At 43.4% G+C, this 19,656-nt stretch overlaps 2 protein-coding genes across 4 annotated transcripts in view; both read left to right on the top strand.

Annotated features, from left to right (window-relative positions):
- Positions 1-19,656, top strand: part of LOC309530290 (uncharacterized protein) — a 123,454-nt gene that overhangs the window by 690 nt on the left and 103,108 nt on the right. Inside the window, exons 2-4 of one of the 3 annotated variants that reach the window (XM_082219026.1) lie at positions 5,516-5,560; positions 7,847-7,910; positions 10,182-10,263. The exons of 1 other annotated variant lie outside the window; for it this stretch is intronic. In XM_082219026.1, the coding sequence (XP_082075152.1) occupies positions 10,203-10,263 (61 nt within the window). In that variant the 5' untranslated portion in view covers positions 5,516-5,560; positions 7,847-7,910; positions 10,182-10,202. Of the gene's footprint in view, positions 1-5,515; positions 5,561-7,794; positions 7,911-10,181; positions 10,264-19,656 lie in introns of all 3 variants that reach the window. One more of the 3 variants, XM_082219018.1, reaches the window with a different exon arrangement.
- LOC309530358 (uncharacterized protein) overlaps positions 1-19,656 on the top strand; it is a 47,022-nt gene that overhangs the window by 11,659 nt on the left and 15,707 nt on the right. The gene's annotated exons all lie outside the window — the stretch shown is intronic.

Below are 19,656 nucleotides of genomic sequence, written 5' to 3'. Positions count from 1 at the left end.
AAGGTCAGGGGGTACCCGGTGCGGAAAATTTCTTGCCGCCCCTCCCATTGATTTTTTTTTCCATTTTATTTTTTGCCTGCAAAAATGGTTTTGCGTTATTTCATATTTTCTTACAAAGGAACGTCGATTCTGGTCCTCTGATAACAAGTAGGCGACTGTGGACAGATACTTAAATCTACAGGATGGATTGTGTTATTTTATTTATATTTATTGTTTATTTAATAAAATTTATTTTTAAAAACCTGCAAAGTGGTTTACCAAAACAAAAAGCAAACAAAAAAAGCCACAGCAGTAAAATCAAGAAAAATCAACAATCCTACTTTATAACATACAAAAGCTAAAATATTAAAACAGATTAAATTTACTTCAACTTCCTAAGCATCTACATATGCTTGCCTAAAGAATAATGCTTTTAGCAGGTGCCCGAAAAGAGTCTAGCAAAGGCACGTTCTTTGTTGCAATAGGCGGGGAGTTCCAAAGTGCAGGTGCTGTCGCAGTAAACAATGCAGTACAGCTATTATGCGGAACCCGTAGTAGTGCTTGAAACTACTGAAGGGGAGGTTTTATTTATTGCGATTTCACCATGCTCTGTATTATCTGGAAAGGAAAACATTCATTTAAAAAACAGGACTGCACAGCAGCAATCTAGTCCCATCTTGATCAGTGGGACTTATTCCCGAGCCGATGGTGCATAAGATTCGCTGCAATCCTATGCACCCCTTGCATTCAACTTGTACCTAAACCTCTGCACAAGCCTGCACCAGAGAATTGTAGAGTTGGAAGGGACCCCTGAGGGTCATCTAGCCAACCCCCTGGGGCAATGCAGGAATCTCAACTAGACCATCCCTGACCGATGGCCATCAGTCTTCTGTTTTCCCCCTCAGCCAGGACACACAACTGGAGGTGGGAGGTGGGGGGAAAAATAAATTTTGACAATGGGGCAGATTTGTCAGCTGTGCGCAGGAACAGCTTGAAGACTTTACACAGAGAGGAACCCCACAGGTGTTTCCCCACATGTAACGTAACAGGCAGGGAGCCAGCTCAAATAGAGAAAAAGACATTGCAAGAGGACAGGACACAAGAGTGCCAAAGTCCGCCCATTTTATCCTCTTTGGGATCGTGGCTCCAGGGCTCTGGGACCACCCTCCCAAAATATTTACTTGTCTTCAATGTATTGTTACCACTGTTATTCTATAGTACAGATCCTTTTTAAATTAAAACACTTTCTCTAAAATCAAAATGGCAGAAGTAATCAGTAGCATAGACATCAAAGGAAAGGCAAGAGAATACAGTGGTACCTCGGATTAAGTACCGTATTTTTCGCTCTATAACACGCAGATTTTTTCTCCTAAAAAGGAAGGGGAAATGTCTGTGCGTGTTATGCAGCGAATGTGTGGTCCCTGGAGCCGAAAAATAAGGCAAAAATCAAACCGCGCTTCAGGGAGAAGGGAGCTCCGTGAGAGAGGAAGCTGTTGCTTTCCTGCATTCTGCCTCAGGGTCTTACTGCCCGCCCTCTCTGTTTCGTTGCTGTGTTTGCTCAAACGGAACAAAGAGCAGGGAAAGCCCCTCCCCTCCAGGCAAGAAGAGGGGAAAGCAGAGCGTCGCTCTATCCTGTCCCTGCTCCGGAGGGAACAATGTTTGTGAAGGGAAGAGAGATTACAGGTTTGGCTTAAAATTCTGATTTGACTTCCTGCTTTTTGTTTTTGGAGACACACAGCATTCAAATATGCTTTCTTCCATTTAAAAGGATGAAATCCTTAAACAGTGGCTGGCTTGGGTGGGTGGGTGGGGGGAAACTTTTGCCTTCCTTTCCTCACGTTATAGCCCTCTCCTGCATTCTTAGCCTTCTGTGTTTTTCCTTCCCTCCCCACTTAAAATGTGGTTACAAAGCATGGATCCACATGGATCCTCAGGATCTTTGCATTGGGTCACCCCAAATTCACCATCAGAGCACATAGCATGTCCATGGCTACAGCCTGTCCCCCCCCAAAAAAAAATCACGCACCCACTGTTGCCTGGGGCTGCAATGGTGCAAAAACGTGGTTAAAAAGTATGGGTCCACATGGATCCTCAGGATCTTTGCATTGGGTCAGCCAAAATTCACCATCAGAGCACATAGCATGTCCATGGCTACAGCCTGCCCCCCCCCCCAAATCACGCACCCACTGTTGCCTGGGGCTGCAATGGTGCAAAAACGTGGTTACAAAGCATGGATCCACAGGGATTCTCAGGATTTTTGCATTGGGTCACCCCAAATTCACCATCAGATCACATGTCTGTGGCCACAGCATGAAGCACAAAAATGATACGTCCACTGTTTCATTCAGAATATTTTTTCCCTTGTTTTCCTCCTCTAAAAACGATGTGCGTGTTATGGTCAGGTGCGTGTTATAGAGCGAAAAATACGGTACTTAATTCGTTCCGGAGGTCCGTTCTTAACCTGAAACTGTTCTTAACCTGAAGCACCGCTTTAGCTAATGGGGCCTCCTGCTGCCACTGCGCCGCCGCCGCACGATTTCTGTTCTCATCCTGAAGCGAAGTTCTTAACCTGAGGTACTATTTCTGGGTCTGTAACCTGAAGCGTATGTAACCCGAGGTACCACTGTAGTCACTGATAGATACAAGGGAGACAGATACAGAAGCACACAGAAGTAAATAATCCAGCCTTGGGGAGAGGGATGGGAATGTACAGTTTGCTGTACTTAGCCTTGAGATGGGAGACTGAAAGGGCTTAAAAATAAATAAAAGTTTTGTGTCTAGGAATATTTTTCTGCAGAGAAACCAGAGGAGGACTACAAAAGGTTCTGTGAGGAGTAATTTAAGAAATATTGTAAAAATGGAAAGGGAGAAATGATTTGCTAGAAAAGGTAAAGGCAATATTAAGTTAAGAATTGCAGGAGAAATAATCAAGATGGAAGGCTATCAGAGATGCTGAGGGAAGTCCAAACAAGGACATATGTATAATAATTTGTGTGGTATGTCTTAAAAATTTTTGTATGCTAAAAATAAAAAAATAAAAATTATAAAAAAGTAATATTTTTCTGCAAAAGCATCAGGCTGGTTGTCAAAAGTGTGAACTTCATTAATAGACCCTATTTAAAGGAATTGGTCAGTTAGCCACAGAATAGGTTTGCTGATTTTTTCCTCATCTTCTTTCAATTCCACAACTCCTTTTGGGGGGTCCTAGCTTCATGAAGGGAAGACGGGGGGCAGAGGGAAGCTGGCCTGCCGAGTGCCCAGGGCAGCACGGAGCTGCTCCTCCTGGTGCCACGCGTGGACAAAACAGGGCGGCAGCGCTGCCATTGTCCCACACGCTCCACTTTCGGGGGCAGCAAAGGTTTTTCGGACCCAAAGGGGGCGCCCAGGACAGGCAGCGGTCTTGTCAGGCCTCCTCAGCAGCCCGGAAAGTCGGCTTAGGTGAAGGAAATGAGACTAGGCGAATTAGTTTCAGCCTTGCCTTGCCTTTGCCCCGCCCCCAACCCAGCTGGCCAATCGGCTGCGGGCAGGGGCGGGGCAAAGGTATGGCAAGGCCGAATCTACTTGGCCTGGTCTCATTTTCTTCACACAGGACCCGGGAAGCCCAGCGAAGTATAGGGCAGCAGGATGGATCATAGGAAACTCTCTTGTGTGTGAAAATGCCTGCTCCAAAGGTGTTACTAAACTAGGGATTATGTAGCTATATCCGAAATTTCGTGCCTGTCAGTTAATAGCTTGACCCTGCTCCACTGAATGGTGCGAAAAATTTCTTGCCACCCCCACCCATTGATTTTTTCCATTTTAATTTTTGCCTGCAAAAATGGTTTTGCATTATTTCATATTTTCTTACAAAGGAATGTCAATTCTGGGCCTCTGATAACAAGTAGGCAACTATGGACAGATACTTAAATCTACAGGATGGATTGTGTTATTTTATTTATATTTATTGTTTATTTAATAAAATTTATTTTTAAAAACCTGCAAAGTGGTTTACCAAAACAAAAAGCAAACAAAAAACCCACAGCAGTAAAATCAAGAAAAATCAACAATCCTACTTTAAAACATACAAAAGCTAAAATATTAAAACAGATTAAATTTACTTCAACTTCCTAAGCATCTACGTATGCTTGCCTTAAAGAAGAATGCTTTTAGCAGGTGCCCGAAAAGGGTCTAGCAAAGGCACGTTCTTTGTTGCAATAGGTGTGGAGTTCCAAAGTGCAGGTGCTGACGCAGTAAACAATGCAGTACAGCTATTATGCGGAACCCGTAGTAGTGCTTGAAAGTACTGAAGGGGAGGTTTTATTTATTGCGATTTCACCATGCTCTGTATTATCTGAAAAGGAAAACATTTATTTAAAAAACAGGACTAAACTAAACTAGGGATTATGTAGCTATATCCGAAATTTCATGCATATCAGTTAATAGCTTGACCCTGCTCCACTGAATGGAAATTTCAGCCTTCACCACATGAGGAAACGGCCAAGTAAACAGCTGTTTTCGTGGAGGAGGGTCAAGATCTTAACTGATATGCATGAAATTTCATATATAGCTATATAATCTCTAGAGTAGTAAGATAAGACCTTTGGAGCAGGCATTTAAAAAAAAAAAGGTTTTTTATGAACCGCCCTAGTAGGGCAGTAATTTTTCCTTGATAATTTGTCAACCCCCCCCCCCCCATGATGGCACCAGGGGTGGCCTGCCCTTGCATGGCTCTCTTAATAAGGACTCACGGGGAGAGTTGAAGGCAGGCAAAGAGATTCGCTTTTACTGCGTCCCGTCTTCTTGCTCCCTCCCTGCTCAGCTTTCTCAGCAGGCGGGCGTCGCAAGAGGTCTGACTGGAGCCCTGGCCGCTCGCTTGCAGGCAGGAACTCTGCGGGGCAAGTCCTGCGTGGAGAGGAGCGCAGACAGAGAGGAAAGGTGGCTGGAAGGGGCGGGGAAAGAGCCCTCGCCCGTGAAGTTTCTGCGTTTCTCCTCTGAGGGTATCTCGGTCGGGAAGGGGCGGCCAGGAGTGGGGCAGCAGGAGGCAACTCCGGGGCCGTGTATGTTAGGATATTTCCGTTCCACCTTAAAAGGGAGCAGGCTTTGTGAGTCACAGAGTCTGCGTATTTCCTGTTCACAGGAAGTTTATGTTTTGTCTTTGCTTTCGTTTCTCTCTCTGTGCCGAGACACTGAAGCTGGCAGTCATGTTTTCTTTGTTCTGACCAGCGCTGAATAAACTTGTAAATAATACTCCCCTGCGTGCATCTTTCGCTGTGCATTAACTGCTGATAGAGCGTGCACCAGTTCTGGAATGTGGCAGGCTATTTCTGGAGCTCGTGTCACTAATTGCTGATACTGTATCTACGGGAGATCAATGGATCGTCCGGAGGCGACTTGTGGGGCCATGATGGACTCTGTCTCCCTGGCAGTATCCCAACAGTGTATTCTTGCTTGAAAGGATCTTGAGCACCCAAAGCTCTCCCTCTCCCAGGGCTGAGCTTGGTGAGGGTCTTCACATTCTTCTAAAAACTGCTTAACAAAGCATCTTTCTATTCACCAGATGCTGTTTAAACTGAATTCCACAGCCCTCTACTTACATCTGGTGGTGAGTTTCTTGGCTTGTCCCAGCCCCCCCCCCTTTCCAGTCTGGAGCTGCGCTAGGTGCTTTTAAAATGTGTGGCGGAAGGGGGTGGGATGATTGAGTTGCTCTTGTTTTTATTTCTATTTTCATTATGTGTTATGTGATTTTATATTGTGTTTTCATGCTGTGAAACACCCAGTCGTGTGCATATTTATAGCATTCAACTGTTCTTTCCTGCCCCGTGTGTGTGTGTGTGTGTGTGTGTGTGTATTCACACACATACACACATCTACTCATATCTGTTGGGAAAAAGCACCAATGCAAAAGCCAGCTGCAAGTGGCTGGAATGCAAAACAGGATGTTGTGGTTTGCAACTGTACTGTTGGAGAAAAGGGGGAGTCTATTCTCTGTACTGAGCACCGGATGTTAGCTCAGAGTGTCATCTGACCTGTACTGGAAGTACAGGGGCGGAGTTGTGTCTCTTCTGATGGAGTCTGAAGGGTGCAGTCACGTTTCTATGTACTGCTGAATGACAGGAATAAAACATGTAAATAGACTCCTCTGTCTCATTTCCCCTCCCGGGGGGGGAATGCAAGGAGAGAGAAGCAGAGGGTGTGTTCTCCTCACGTCTAATGAGGAGAATCGCCGGTTTACGACCTAGTCTGCCGGGAGACGCAGACGGAAGGTAAACAAGTATCTCACTCAGTTTGTCCTGGAGAGGCCAGTTACCTCTGACTGTGAGCTGAGATACTGACAATATCTTCCTTCCTTTCAGAAGTTTGAAAGCCATTGTGATGTAGTGGTTAGAGGCCTGGGGGGAGAACCAGCTTCAAATTGCCACTCTTACTTCAAACTCACTGCTGTGGTTTAGGGGGAAGCCACTTTTCCCCAGCCTAACCCACCTCACAGGGCTGTTGTGAGAGTTAAAGTGAGGGCAGAGGAGAAGAACCACGTAGATTGCCTTGAGCTCCTCCGAGACAGGTGGGACAAAAACGGAATGATGGGTGGATGGATAATGCTGGGATAACGGTCTTTGTTTCATAAGCCCATCTTCCGGACCATGAAGTCCCATGGATTTATGAAAGCCTACATTTGCATTGCTTGCAGACTTGTGAGTTCAAGATCTATTTCCTTATATGTAATTTGGGGGCTGCAGCTGTTTGGTTCAATAGGTGCCAGCACACGGTACCTTTGGATGTTCTAACACAGATAACATCTGGTTTCGTTGTGCTGTCAGGGAAGTATTAGGTACTATCATGGGAATTGGGGTTGCTTGTGTGTAAACCTCCAGCCGTTCCCAACTGCTTGGGGTGGTTGCGTCTTTCCCCGGCTGAGCAGCCCTTATGCGCTGCTGCTCAATCGCTGGCAGAATCCGTCAGTGGGTGTCTCCTAAATTTCCTCCAGCATAAGAATTCCTTAACGGACAACCTTCGCCTCGCCTCTCTGCGCGGAAGCCTTCTGTGCAGAGTGGGCATGCCAAGCGGTGGTCCTCCACTCTCCCCACTGACTTCACTGGAAGAGCCTCGGAGCCTCCCCTCCGAAGTGCTCTCTGCCTCTCCCTTCTTCCTGGTGTCACCTGGACTTCTTTCCCCAGAGGACGTCCTCTCTCTTCCCTTACTCGTTCCCTCTCCTGCAGAATCTGGGAGCCTAGCCTCTCCACTCTGCTCCGATGTCAGTTCCCTAACAGGTACAGTCCTATCCATGCAGAAAATGCTGAGCTTTTCGTGCTCTGCTATGAACTTTAACAAGAACTGTGTGAGGACAAGACTAAGTGACTCACCTGTGTGACATTTTGCGAATCAAAACCACTGCCTTTGAACCAGATCTAGCCTATGTGCTGCAGTCCAGATCTCAATTTCACCCTTCACATTAGTGCAGGCAAGTTTCCCCCCCTCAGTTGAGATGAATACATTGTAAAATCTCGGTTAATGTCAGTTTAAATCAGATATAAAGACATATAAATACATTTGGACACAACATGTATCCTTGGTGCTATGTATTTTTAAACGAAAAAGTTGACAGACAACCTTTATTAGCAATAATATGTAATGTACTTTACAATGTTCCTGACATATATTTCAGCTTCCTGGGTTTTTGTTTTTTTTTCATGTGACCTTCAGATATGAAAGGCAGAGTGATTTAACACCTGTTTAGATTTGTCATCCATGTGATGCAATGAAAAGTATGTTGTTTGCAATAAACTTTGCATAAAATAGTTAATTTGCATTTAATTTGCATTTAATTTTGATGGTTCAAAGAACGTCAGGCAAAATGGTCAGCCCTCACACATGTTCACTTCATCAAATTTAGCCCTCTTTGAAAAACGTTTGGACACCCCTGCTCTGTTGCAAATGCTGCATTGCACAGGAATCTGGTGAGTCTCTTCTTCCTCCCCCCAGAGGGTGAAGTGGGGAGGTGGGGGTCCCAGGGCTGCAGGGGTCCCACCCCAGTAATGCCCTTCTCCTGCATTCAATTGTCTGAAGATTTGGCATGGTACCTTCCTGGGCAGAATCTGGGCTGTGGTACAGTCCTATCCTGGTTCTTAGCAAGACTCATACACACTTTCTCAGGGAACCATTTCTTCTCCTTATTGTGTATCAGCATTATAACAGACCAGTGTATTTGCTATTTAGGATTTGCTAGCTACTCTCATTAGCACAGACATAACTTGGCAGAAAACCAAAGGGTTCCTTCTGATCTTTCAGAGGCTTCCTGAGAGCATAGATGGATGAGCAAGACTCAGTTGGCGCTGAAGCAGAAAGAGGCCATGTCATCCAAACTGGGAGCAGTGGGGGATTCTGGGAAAGCTCTGTGCAGAAGATCCTGGGTGAGGAGGACACCCTCCACTCAGAGGGGTGGACCTGGCAGTTGAGGCAGTTCTGCTGCCAGGAGGCCAAAGGACCCCGAGAGGTTTGCAGCCGACTCTACCACCTTGACCTTCAGTGGCTGAAGCCAGAAAGGCACACGAAAGCTGAGATGCTGGACCTGGTGATTCTGGAGCAGGTCCTAGCTGTCCTTCCACCGGAGATGGAGAGCTGGGTGAAGGACTGTCGAGCAGAGACCAGTTCCCAAGCAGTGGCCCTGGCTGAAGGTTTCCTCCTGAGTCAGGCAGAGGAGAGAAAGCAGGAAGAGAGAAAGCAGGTGAGAGAGACTTTCCTCAAGATAGAATCATAGAGTTGGAAGAGACCACAAGGGCCATCGAGTCCAACCCCCTGCCAAGCAGGAAACACCGTCAGAGCACTCCTGACATATGGTTGTCAAGCCTCTGCTTAAAGACCTCCAAAGAAGGAGACACCACCACACTCCTTGGCAGCAAATTCCACTGTCGAACAGCTCTTACTGTCAGGAAGTTCTTCCTAATGTTTAGGTGGAATCTTCTTTCTTGTAGTTTGGATCCATTGCTCCGTGTCCGCTTCTCTGGAGCAGCAGAAAACAACCTTTCTCCCTCCTCTATGTGACATCCTTTTCTATATTTGAAGATGGCTATCATATCACCCCTTAACCTCCTCTTCTCCAGGCTAAACATGCCCAGCTCCCTTAGCCGTTCCTCATAAGGCATCGTTTCCAGGCCTTTGACTATTTTGGTTGCCCTCCTCTGGACACGTTCCAGTTTGTCAGTGTCCTTCTTGAATTGTGGTGCCCAGAACTGGACACAGTACTCCAGGTGAGGTCTGACCAGAGCAGAATACAGTGGCACTATTACTTCCCTTGATCTAGATGCTATACTCCTATTGATGCAGCCCAGAATTGCATTGGCTTTTTTAGCTGCCGCGTCACACTGTTGGCTCATGTCAAGTTTGTGGTCAACCAAGACTCCTAGATCCTTTTCACATGTACTGCTCTCAAGCCAGGTGTCACCCATCTTGTATTTGTGCCTCTCATTTTTTTTGCCCAAGTGCAATACTTTACATTTCTCCCTGTTAAAATTCATTTTGTTTGTTTTTGCCCAGTTCTCTAATCTGTCAAGGTCGTTTTGAAGTGTGATCCTGTCCTCTGGGGTGTTAGCCACCCCTCCCAGTTTGGTATCATCTGCAAATTTGATCAAGATGCCCTTGAGTCCATCATGCAAGTTGTTGATAAAGATGTTGAATAAGACCGAACCCTGTGGCACCCCACTAGTCACTCTTCTCCAGGATGAAGAGGAACCATTGATGAGCACCCTTTGGGTTCGGTCAGTCAGCCAATTACAAATCCACTGAGTGGTAGCATAGTCAAGACCGCATTTTACCAGCTTCTTTACAAGAATATCATGGGGCACCTTGTCAAATGCCTTGCTGAAATCAAGGTAGGCTACATCCACTGCGTTCCCTTCGATCTACCAGGTTTGTAATTCTGTCAAAAAACGAGATCAGGTTAGTCTGACATGACTTATTTTTCAGAAATCCATGCTGACTATTGGTGATCACAGCATTCCTTTCTAGGTGCTCACAGACTGTTTGCTTAATGATCTGCTCCAGATAGATACTTCCAAGGGGCTCCAAAAAGGATGGAGAACATCCAAAAATGCTCTCCTCGTGGCCCATTCTTTTTCTGGGAAGACATCCATGCAATGAGATCTAACACCCTTAATAATTTTGGCTTTGTCATTCTCTGTTAGTATTTCTCACCATTCATTCACAGTTTTGAATCCTTGTTGCTCTTTCAGGAAAAGGATCTCTTTGAAGAAATGAACACAGATTCCTGTGAGACAGAGAGGCCTCCGTTTGGTGTCCAAGAGAGGCTACTGGGTAAGGAGGAAAGTGGTTTTTCTCCATTTGGTCCCATTCTGTTGGTTTTCTAAATCATCTGTGGGGTGCTTTCATCTTTTGTTGGGGGAGATAGTTGGGACCAAGAGCCCAAGATTAGGGGAGATATATTTTTTCTCACAACTAACATCTGAAATTCGCCCAAGCATCCAAATGCACTCAGCAGGCAAAGCGTTCTCAAAGTCCCATCTGTTGTTGCAGATGCACTGCACTCTGGGCATCCAACTTTTTTTTCTCTGGCAGGTGACAGAATGATGATGGCAAGACCTCTGCATCCATCTCTGAATGGGGACAGAATGGAAGCAGTGGCTGTGGAACCAGATCAGGTCAGGGGAAGCTGCCTTGTGGGGACAGAGGTCAAGGGGTGGAACAATGTCCTAGCTCAAGGAGTGGTGGTGAACAACAGTGTTGTTTCAGAGGAGGACATTTCCCTTTTTCTTTTAGGGTCCAGTGTGCTTTGAAGATATTGCTGTTTGTTTCACGGATGAGGAGTGGGAGTTGCTGGATCCTGACCAGAGAGCTCTGCATAAGGAGGTCATGGAGGAGAATCTTGGGATCTTGGCCTCTCTTGGTAAGGCTCCTTGTGGGATCATAATATCTGTTTTTAAATTCAAAACGGCTCTCTATGTTGCACCTCATATATATTCACAGAACTCAACAGTGCCCCCTTAAAACATCTGGGATTACAATAGTCCCACAATAAACCTTGAACACTAAATTACTTTTCTTCTTCTTCTGTGAATGTTCTTCCTCCACCTTCTTAAAACAAGGATCAGCCTGGCTGAACTGTTCAGGCCATTTTAACTGTAAACTTCAGAGTTGTTAGGGAAGTTGAAGTAGCTTCTGTCAAGTTTTCAGTTTTTGTTTTTCCTCCCGTCAGTCTTTGGTTGACCAAGGAGAAAACTTGCATTGGAAATGGAGGGGATTCCATGATGGAGCAAAATCCATTCGAGGGAATAGCCAGGCTTTTTGCATCACAGGTTGCACTAAGGGTGTCAGTGGATCCCTGTTAATAAATGCACCCAACCCTTTAGTAAAACCATCAATCTAACCCACTTGTGTTATGTTGGGATTTTTTTGCCTACGTGCTATTTGATGTGGCTTCTCACAAAGCAATTAAGAAGTTGGCTGAAGGCCAAGAAGACTGAGCAGAGGGAGTTGTTCCGCCTACAGATATGGGGCCTTGGATACAGTTCTGCTATTGGTTGAGGTCTCTACTTAGGCATGATGACTCATGACCTTGGTTGGTTGGTTGGTTGGTTGGTTGAACAGTGTGTGTTCTGAGAGTCGTTTGGAGTTTGTTAAGTGAGAGATTTAAGATCCGTATCCTGTATATAGTAACTTGTGAATCTGCTTTAATAATAAACACCTATAAGTAACCAAGTTACTGGTAGTAGCGTCTTGTTCCTGCTTCATCCTACATGCCTGCAACTGATTGCTTCTGGAAGTCTGCATATGCACTGCTATATTCAACTTGGTCTGGCTAAGATCCTGCAACAGGTTAAGGTTGCGAAACTTCAATATGTTATTCCTCTAATACCAGTGTTTACAAGTTCTAGATTCAGGTAGGTAGCCGTGTTGGTCTGACACAGTCGAATTATTTTAAAAATTGTAAAGTAGCACCTTAGAGACTAATGAAGTTTGTTCTTCATATAAGATTTTGTGTGAATGCACCATTAATTTCTCCCAGAGGCTATAATCCATTTCTCTCCTCATTGCAGATAGTGATGGACTGAAAATGAAGAACAAGGATGACTATGACAAAATCCCCACAATGGAGCTGTATAAATATATTGAAAGTGGAAAAAGTTCCCATTCCACTTCCCATCCAAGAAATCTCCCTGGGAAGAAACCATATCAGGGTGTGGAATGTGGAAAGAGCTTCTGTCAAAGTGACCATCTCACTTCCCATGAAATAATTCATACAGGGGAGAAACCCTATCAGTGTGTGGAATGTGGAAATAGCTTCAGTAAGAAGGGCAGTCTCACTTCCCATCAAAGAATTCATACAGGGGAGAAACCCTATCAGTGCTTAGAATGTGGAAAGAGCTTTAGTAAGAGCAAGCATCTCACTTCCCATCAAATAATTCATACAGGGGAGAGACCATATCAGTGTGTTGAATGTGGAAAGAGCTTCCGTCGGAGCACCGATCTCATTTCCCATCATAGAATTCATACAGAGGAGAAACCCTATCATTGTGTGGAATGTGGAAAGAGATTCCGTTGGAGCACTGATCTCACTAACCATAAAAGAATTCATACAGGGGAGAAACCCTATCAATGTGTGGAATGTGGAAAGAGCTTCAGTAGGAGCTCCTCTCTCACTTCCCATCAAAGAATTCATACAGGGGAGAAACCCTATCAGTGTGTGGAATGTGGAAAGAGCTTCAGTCATAGTTCCCATCTCTATACCCATCAAAGAATTCATACAGGGGAGAAACCCTATCAGTGCGTGGAATGTGGAAAGAGCTTCAGTCAGAGTGCCAGTCTCACTTCCCATCAAAGAATTCATACGAAGTGTGGGAAAACACAGGTAGAACAGGTTAACGCCATGTACTGGTAGGATGTGAAATCATATTCTGCCTTTAAGAAAAGAATAAAGTGACATTTATAGGGACAAATAAGGAACGTCAGATGTTAAAAATAAAAAGTTAAAACAAATAGAATATGGCTACAAAAAAAGAAGTGTTAACAGTGGTGATAACAACACTGTTTTATAAATCATTTTAATCCAATTACAGTATTCTATAGGGAAACAAAATTTACGTAACACAAACCCTATGAATTCTTTATATATTCTGTCAAAAGCCTTTTCTGCATCTAATGACAATATCATAAACTCCTCTTAATCTTATAAAAACCCGTCCCGGATTGTTACAAATGGAAGAATTTTGAATTTGATTAGTTTAAATCAAGGAATGAGACAAGGATGTCCTCTTTCTCCGTTATTATTTAATCTCTGCCTGGAACCATTGACAAGAGCAATAATTCAGGATGAGCATATCAAGGGTGTAAAGCACAACAAAGATAATTACAAAATTGTATTATTTGCGGACGATATCCTTTTATTTATTACAAAACCAGAAGATAGAGTTCCGAAAATTATGGAGAAAATAAAAACCTTTGGCAGAATATCGGGATATTCCATAAATTGGACAAAATCAGAGATGTTACTCATAGGGCCAAGGGCTACATTGTATAGAAACCATCAGTTTCGGATGTGCAAAGACTTTATTAAATACTTGGGTATAATGATTTCATTAGATATAGATCAAATTGTAAAATTAAATTTGAATAAAATTATAAATGAAATCTATTTTGATATTGAAAGGTGGGGATCTCTAAACCTCTCCCTTTGGGAAAAGGTTAAAAGTCCTCAAAACTGCCCTGTCCGCTTATCCATCTCTTCGTATTCCATCAACTTTCAACTTAATTTGCCACTCCCTCTTCATTGGAATTTGGTTTCCTTTCCAGTTTTGTGCTAACAATATTCTCGCTGCTGTGGTGGCGCACATAAAGTAACTGCTTCAGAACTTGGGGATCTCATCTCCAAGGATTCCTAAGAGAAAAGCTTATGGCTTTTTAGGAAATGTTAATTTAAACATATTTTTTAACTCATTGTAAATTGTATCCCAGAATTCTCTCTCTTTTTTTTTACACTCCATGCATGATACATTGTCCCGACTGCTATGTTACATTTCCAACACAAATATGAATTATTTTTATACATCATTGCCATTTTATTAGGTGTTACATACCAGCATTAAAGATTTTCATATAATTTTCTTTTAGGGTATAGCATGCTGTGAATTTGAGATTTTCCTTCCACAGCTCCCCCCATGCTGAAAGTATACAGGATGAAAGCATGGCATTCTCAAAAACAAGGAAAGCCAGGGAAATCTCGCTTCCCCTTTTTTTGGATGGAGTTACAAACTTTGTTGATCAGGGGACTGCTGTGAAAATACTGCATCTCAATTTCAGTAAGGCTTTTGACAAAGTCCCCTGCGACATTTATGTGAGGAAGCTGGTAAAATGAGGCTGAACAAGGTAACTGTTAGGTGGATTTGCCTGACCGAACCCAAAGAGGACTCCTTCATGGTTCCTCCTCATCCTGGGGAAAAGTGACAAGAGGGGTGCTGCAGGGTTCTGTCCTGGACCCGTTGTTGTTCAACGTCTTGATAAATGACTTGGATGAAGGAACTGAGGGGATGCTCATCACATTTGCAGACGACACCAAAAGGGGAGCAGTGGCCAATGTCACAGAAGGCAGAATCTGATCAAGGGCAGGAATAGTACCACTTTATTCTGCCATGGTCACGCCCCACCTAGAATACTGTGTTCAGTTCTGGGCTCCGCAATTTGAGTATATTAAATTTTGTTTGCCAGGGGAAATCAAGAGGGGGGGGGGGACATAATCCATATTCCTTTTATAATACTTGGCCAATGTTTATTAAATACATGAATTGTTAAGACTGTTGCAAGAATCCACCCAGCACTAATGGCAAAATGTGCCATGATCTTTTAGAATAATCAAATGAAACTTTTAACACATGGCAGGATGAAAGTCTTCAATTTCACCAGGACAAGTTATTTGTTGTTTACTGTTGTGGTCATTGCTTTCTTTAAAATTATCTTTTGTACTGTGAAAATAAAAGCAATACAGTGGTATCTCCGGTTGCGCACGGGTTCTGTTCCGGAGCACTGGTCGGATCCCGAGGTCTCCTCAACTGCAGGTGCCTGTTTTGCACGTGTGCTTATGCATAGAGTGCTTATGCGCATATGCGCAGGACGAAACCCAGAAAGACACTCCTGGGTTTGCTGTGTGCGTATCCCAAAGGATAGGTAACAAGGGGAGCATAAGTAGAGGTACCACTGTATTATTATTTTTTTATAAGAAAGGTGGGAAAATCATGCCATTAATCTGCTTGCATGTGTTGAGTGTTATTTGGAGACTGTAACTGCCAGTAATTTACCATTACAGTGGTACCCTAAGTTACAAACGCCTCAGGTTACAAACTCTGCTAACCTGGAAGAGTTACTTTGAGTTGAGCACTTTGTCCCAGGACGAGAATGGAAATCATGTGCTGGCGTGTGGGAGTCATAAAGCCACGACAAAGGCTTGTAATATTGCAGGGTGCCCCCTGACCTCGGCTGACCAGCACTCTGAGCTTTACAATGTATTGGAATGTTGTGTTTCCTCTGGGCAGTGATGACCCTATATGGTGAAGGGGTAATAAAAGCCTTGACAGGATGAGGTAATGTGAGACATTGGCAAACGGCCATGCGGCTGGGGAGAGACAAAGGATAATAAAAAGGTTACCGGAGGGAGAGAAGAAGCATGAAGGAGCTGCTCCTCCATCCTGAAAATACAGCTGTCTCTCTGTGTCTCTATTTTATGCTAAACTGCACCATTTTGTAACGGCTGGCTCCGACAAGTGGTGCCCCGTGTGAGGCTGAATAAAAGAAAACAGTCTGAGGCAGACTAAGAGGCAACTTAAAGAAAACAGTCTGAGGCAGACTAAGAGGATTTTAAAAGAAACTGTGAGAGGTTTTTTGATCCAAGCAGTGGATATCATCGGCTCACTACGCTCGGCAAGGGTTGCACAGCACTGAAGCATCTTAGGATCCCTGGTGAGTTCGATCCCTTATTATATTGATTTTAGAAAAATGGGCAGCTCTTTGTCTACTCCCCAACAGAAATTTTTAAAAGACTTTAAATTTCTCCTCTCCTCCAACAAATTGGAAGTTCCGGAGGGTGGGGCTTCCTACCGGGGAGGCAGATGAGGGATAATATAAGAAACATAATAAATATCATAGAATATCTGTCGGCCAAGAGTGACAAACAAGCTATACTGATGTTCGTGGATGCAGAGAAAGCATTTGATAACACAAATTGGGATTTTTTGTTAAAAAATCTAGAATACATGGAGGTGGGTGCAGAGTTTTTTAATGGAATAAAAGCAATCTATACGGAGCAGAAAGCGAAATTGATCATAAACAACATAGTGTCAGAAGGAATAAAGATAGGGAAGGGTACAAGGCAAGGCTGTCCGCTTTCCCCATTGCTGTTCATAACTGTATTGGAAGTGTTACTCAACTCAATAAGACAAAACAAGAAGATAAAAGGAATAACAACCGGACAAAATGAATACAAGGTAAAGGCATTTGCAGACGATTTGCTAATAACAATAGAAGATCCGGCGAACTCAATAAAAGAGATATTGGAAGAACTAGAGCAATTCGGCAAAGTGGCTGGTTTTAAGTTAAATAAAAGTAAGACTAAATTAATGACAAAGAATATAGATCTAAGTACAATTGAAGAAATACAACAACAAACAGAGATAGAGGTGGCCAGAAAGGTGAAATATTTAGGAATATGGATAACTCCAAAAAATATAGAACTATTTAAAAATAATTATGAAGTAGTATGGAAAGAGATTAAAAAGGATTTGGTGACGTGGGGGAAGCTAAAACTGTCTTTCTGGGGTAGGATAGCCATAATTAAGATGACTGTACTTCCGAGAATGTTGTTTCTATTCCAGAATATTCCGATAATCAAAGGTACTAAGATATTCAAAGAATGGCAAAGAGAGTTCTCAAAGTACGTATGGCAGGGTAAAAGACCGAGGATACAGTTTAAATTACTGACAGAGGCAAAAGAAAGGGGGGGATTCACACTTCCAGATCTGAAACTATATTATGAGGCATCGTGCCTATGTTGGATAAAACTGTGGATAAAATTAGATAATAAAGAACTTTTAGATCTGGAAGGCCACGACAATAGATTTGGGTGGCACGCGTATCTATGTTATGAAAAGAAGAAGGTACACAAGGGATTTGAAAGCCACATCTTTAAAGGTCCTTTGATAGAAGTATGGGAGAGGTACAGATTTTTATTGGAACCCAGAGTCCTACACTGGATGTCTCCACTAGAAGCCACAAGTGCTAAAAAGACCGGCACGGGGGATAAATGGGTTACCTACGAACAGCTGCTAATTAAAGATGGGGGGGAAGTGGAAGCTAAAACCATATGACCAGGTTAAGGAAAAGGTGTTTGATTGGTTCCATTACTTTCAAATAAACGAAATGGCTAAGAAGGATATTAAAGATAGAGGATATGCAGAAAAAGATTCTAAATTCCAGATTGAGATAATAAATAATGATTACAAAATCCTATCAAAAATGTACAACCAGCTGCTAGAGTGGAATTTAATAGACGAGGAAGTGAAGTCGGTAATGATACATTGGGCAAAAGACTTCGGTTATAATATCTATTTTGAAGAGTGGGAGAAATTATGGGGAAAAAATCTTAAATTCACGGCATGTGTAACGTTGAAGGAAAACTTAATGAAGATGTTATACCGTTGGTACATTACCCCTGCGAAACTAGCAAAAATGTATAAGACATGCAGTAAATGTTGGAAATGCAGGGAAAATGAAGGGACCTTCTACCACATGTGGTGGGACTGCAAAAAGGTTAAAGGTTTCTGGGAAAAGGTATATACAGAAATGGGAAAAATTTTAAAATATACCTTTGGGAAAAAACCAGAGGCCTTTCTGTTAGGTTTATCAGGAAAAGAGATTAAGAACAAAGATGGCAAATTTTTCCAATATGCAACAACGGCAGCAAGATTATCTGGATAATTTAAGTGAGGGACAAATAACGCTAGTAGGGTTTAAAAGAGCTCTGTGATATTTGTAAGAATATTGTCTAAAGAAAAGGGTGGAAAGGATTTTAATAATGTCAATAGATAGTAGGAGATGCGAAAGTATGTGTTGATAGACAACGGAGATTTGCGGAGACGCTGAAGGAAGTCTTAAAGAATGAATCGGTTGAATACAAGATGTGGTTTATTTGATTTTTATTTGTTTTGCTGTAAACTAATAAAAATTATGCTAAAAAAAAAGGAAGTTCCAGAGGATGATTTGATACAGCTCATTCTGGCCATCGAAGAGCATTCCCCCTGGTTTCCTGCAGATGGGACTTGGGAATTAAAACTTTGGGACAAGATTGGTGCACATTTTCATGGGCACCCCAGCATAGGTGTTCGGATTCTAAATGCATGGTGCAAGGTTTGTTACACCATGGGCTCTTTATCACCAAAAAATATTTCCCTGGCTGCATTGCCAACACAACCTTCAGCTTCTTTAATCCAGCCTACTGTGTTAGAGTCTGTTCCAATACTTGCCTTGCCAGCAGCAGCTCCAGACCCCAAACCTCCGGACTACAGTTCCTCACCAGAGGACCCAATCCTGCAAAAATACCGTGGTCTGGCTGGCAATAATCCTAATCTTTCAGAGGCAGAACCAGCTACCCCTTTTCAACGTGCAGTCCTTGCCTGTTCCTTAATTCAGGATACTATGGCATTCCCTGTTATTGTGCCCCCTGCTGGTGCTCCAGAAGGAACTCAAGCCCAGCACCAACCTTTTGACTTTAAAATCTTGAAAGAGCTGCAATTGTCAGTAAGGACAAATGGACTTCAAGCCCCATTTACACAGGCTCTTTTGGAAGCCACATTAACTCAGCTCTTGGTTCCAGAGGACATCAGGCTTTTGGCCCATACAGCTGGTGTTTTGTTTGCCCACGAATGGGAAACTGCCTGCCGTGCTTATGCTCCAGCCTCCTCCAGACAACAAGTCAGAGGAAATAATCCAAATATTACCCTCGCAGACATCATAGATGCCATGATGGGGCGTGGTCCCTTTGCTCAGGCTTCAGTACAAGCCACACTGCTGCAGATCTTATTGAGGGATACTGCTCTTGCTGCTAAACAAGCAATGAGAAAAATTCCAGAACCCACTAGTATTCAGTCAAGGTGGGGTTCAATCAGGCAAGAGGCAAGAGAATCATATTCTTCCTTTATGGACAGGCTGATTACAGCAGTGAGTCGCCAAATTGAAAGTCCTGAAGCCAAACAAATAATTATCACACAATTGGCTAATGAGGATTGTAAAGTTGCATTGAGACCGATAATACACAATCCTGCCACAGACACAGCAGCCATGCTTCGCATTTGTCAGTCTGTAGATACAACCACCCACAAGGTTCATCTGCTGGCAGCAACGCTAAATGAAAACCAGCCTGTAGCCACCGATACAACTTGTTTCCAGTGTGGCAAACCAGGATCACCGATACCCCAGTGTGGGTAGAACAGTGGCCTCTACCAAAAGAAAAATCCGCAGCGGCGGCACCAGCTTGTTTCTGAACAGCTTATTTCTGAACAATTGACTTTTGGCCACATTGAATCATCTTCATCCCACTGGCTCCAGCAGACAGGGAACGGTTTGCTTCTACATTGCCAGTATATAACAATTCGCAGCCCACCCAGCGATATCAGTGGGTTGTCCTGCCTCAAGGCATGCAGAACTCCCCTA

This window comes from Podarcis vaucheri (genome assembly GCF_965113315.1).
Source record: "Podarcis vaucheri genome assembly, chromosome: 4".
NCBI classification, from domain to species: domain Eukaryota; kingdom Metazoa; phylum Chordata; class Lepidosauria; order Squamata; family Lacertidae; genus Podarcis; species Podarcis vaucheri.
The sequence above is the reverse complement of the archived record's forward strand: the minus strand, read 5'-3'. Positions and strand labels throughout refer to the sequence as shown.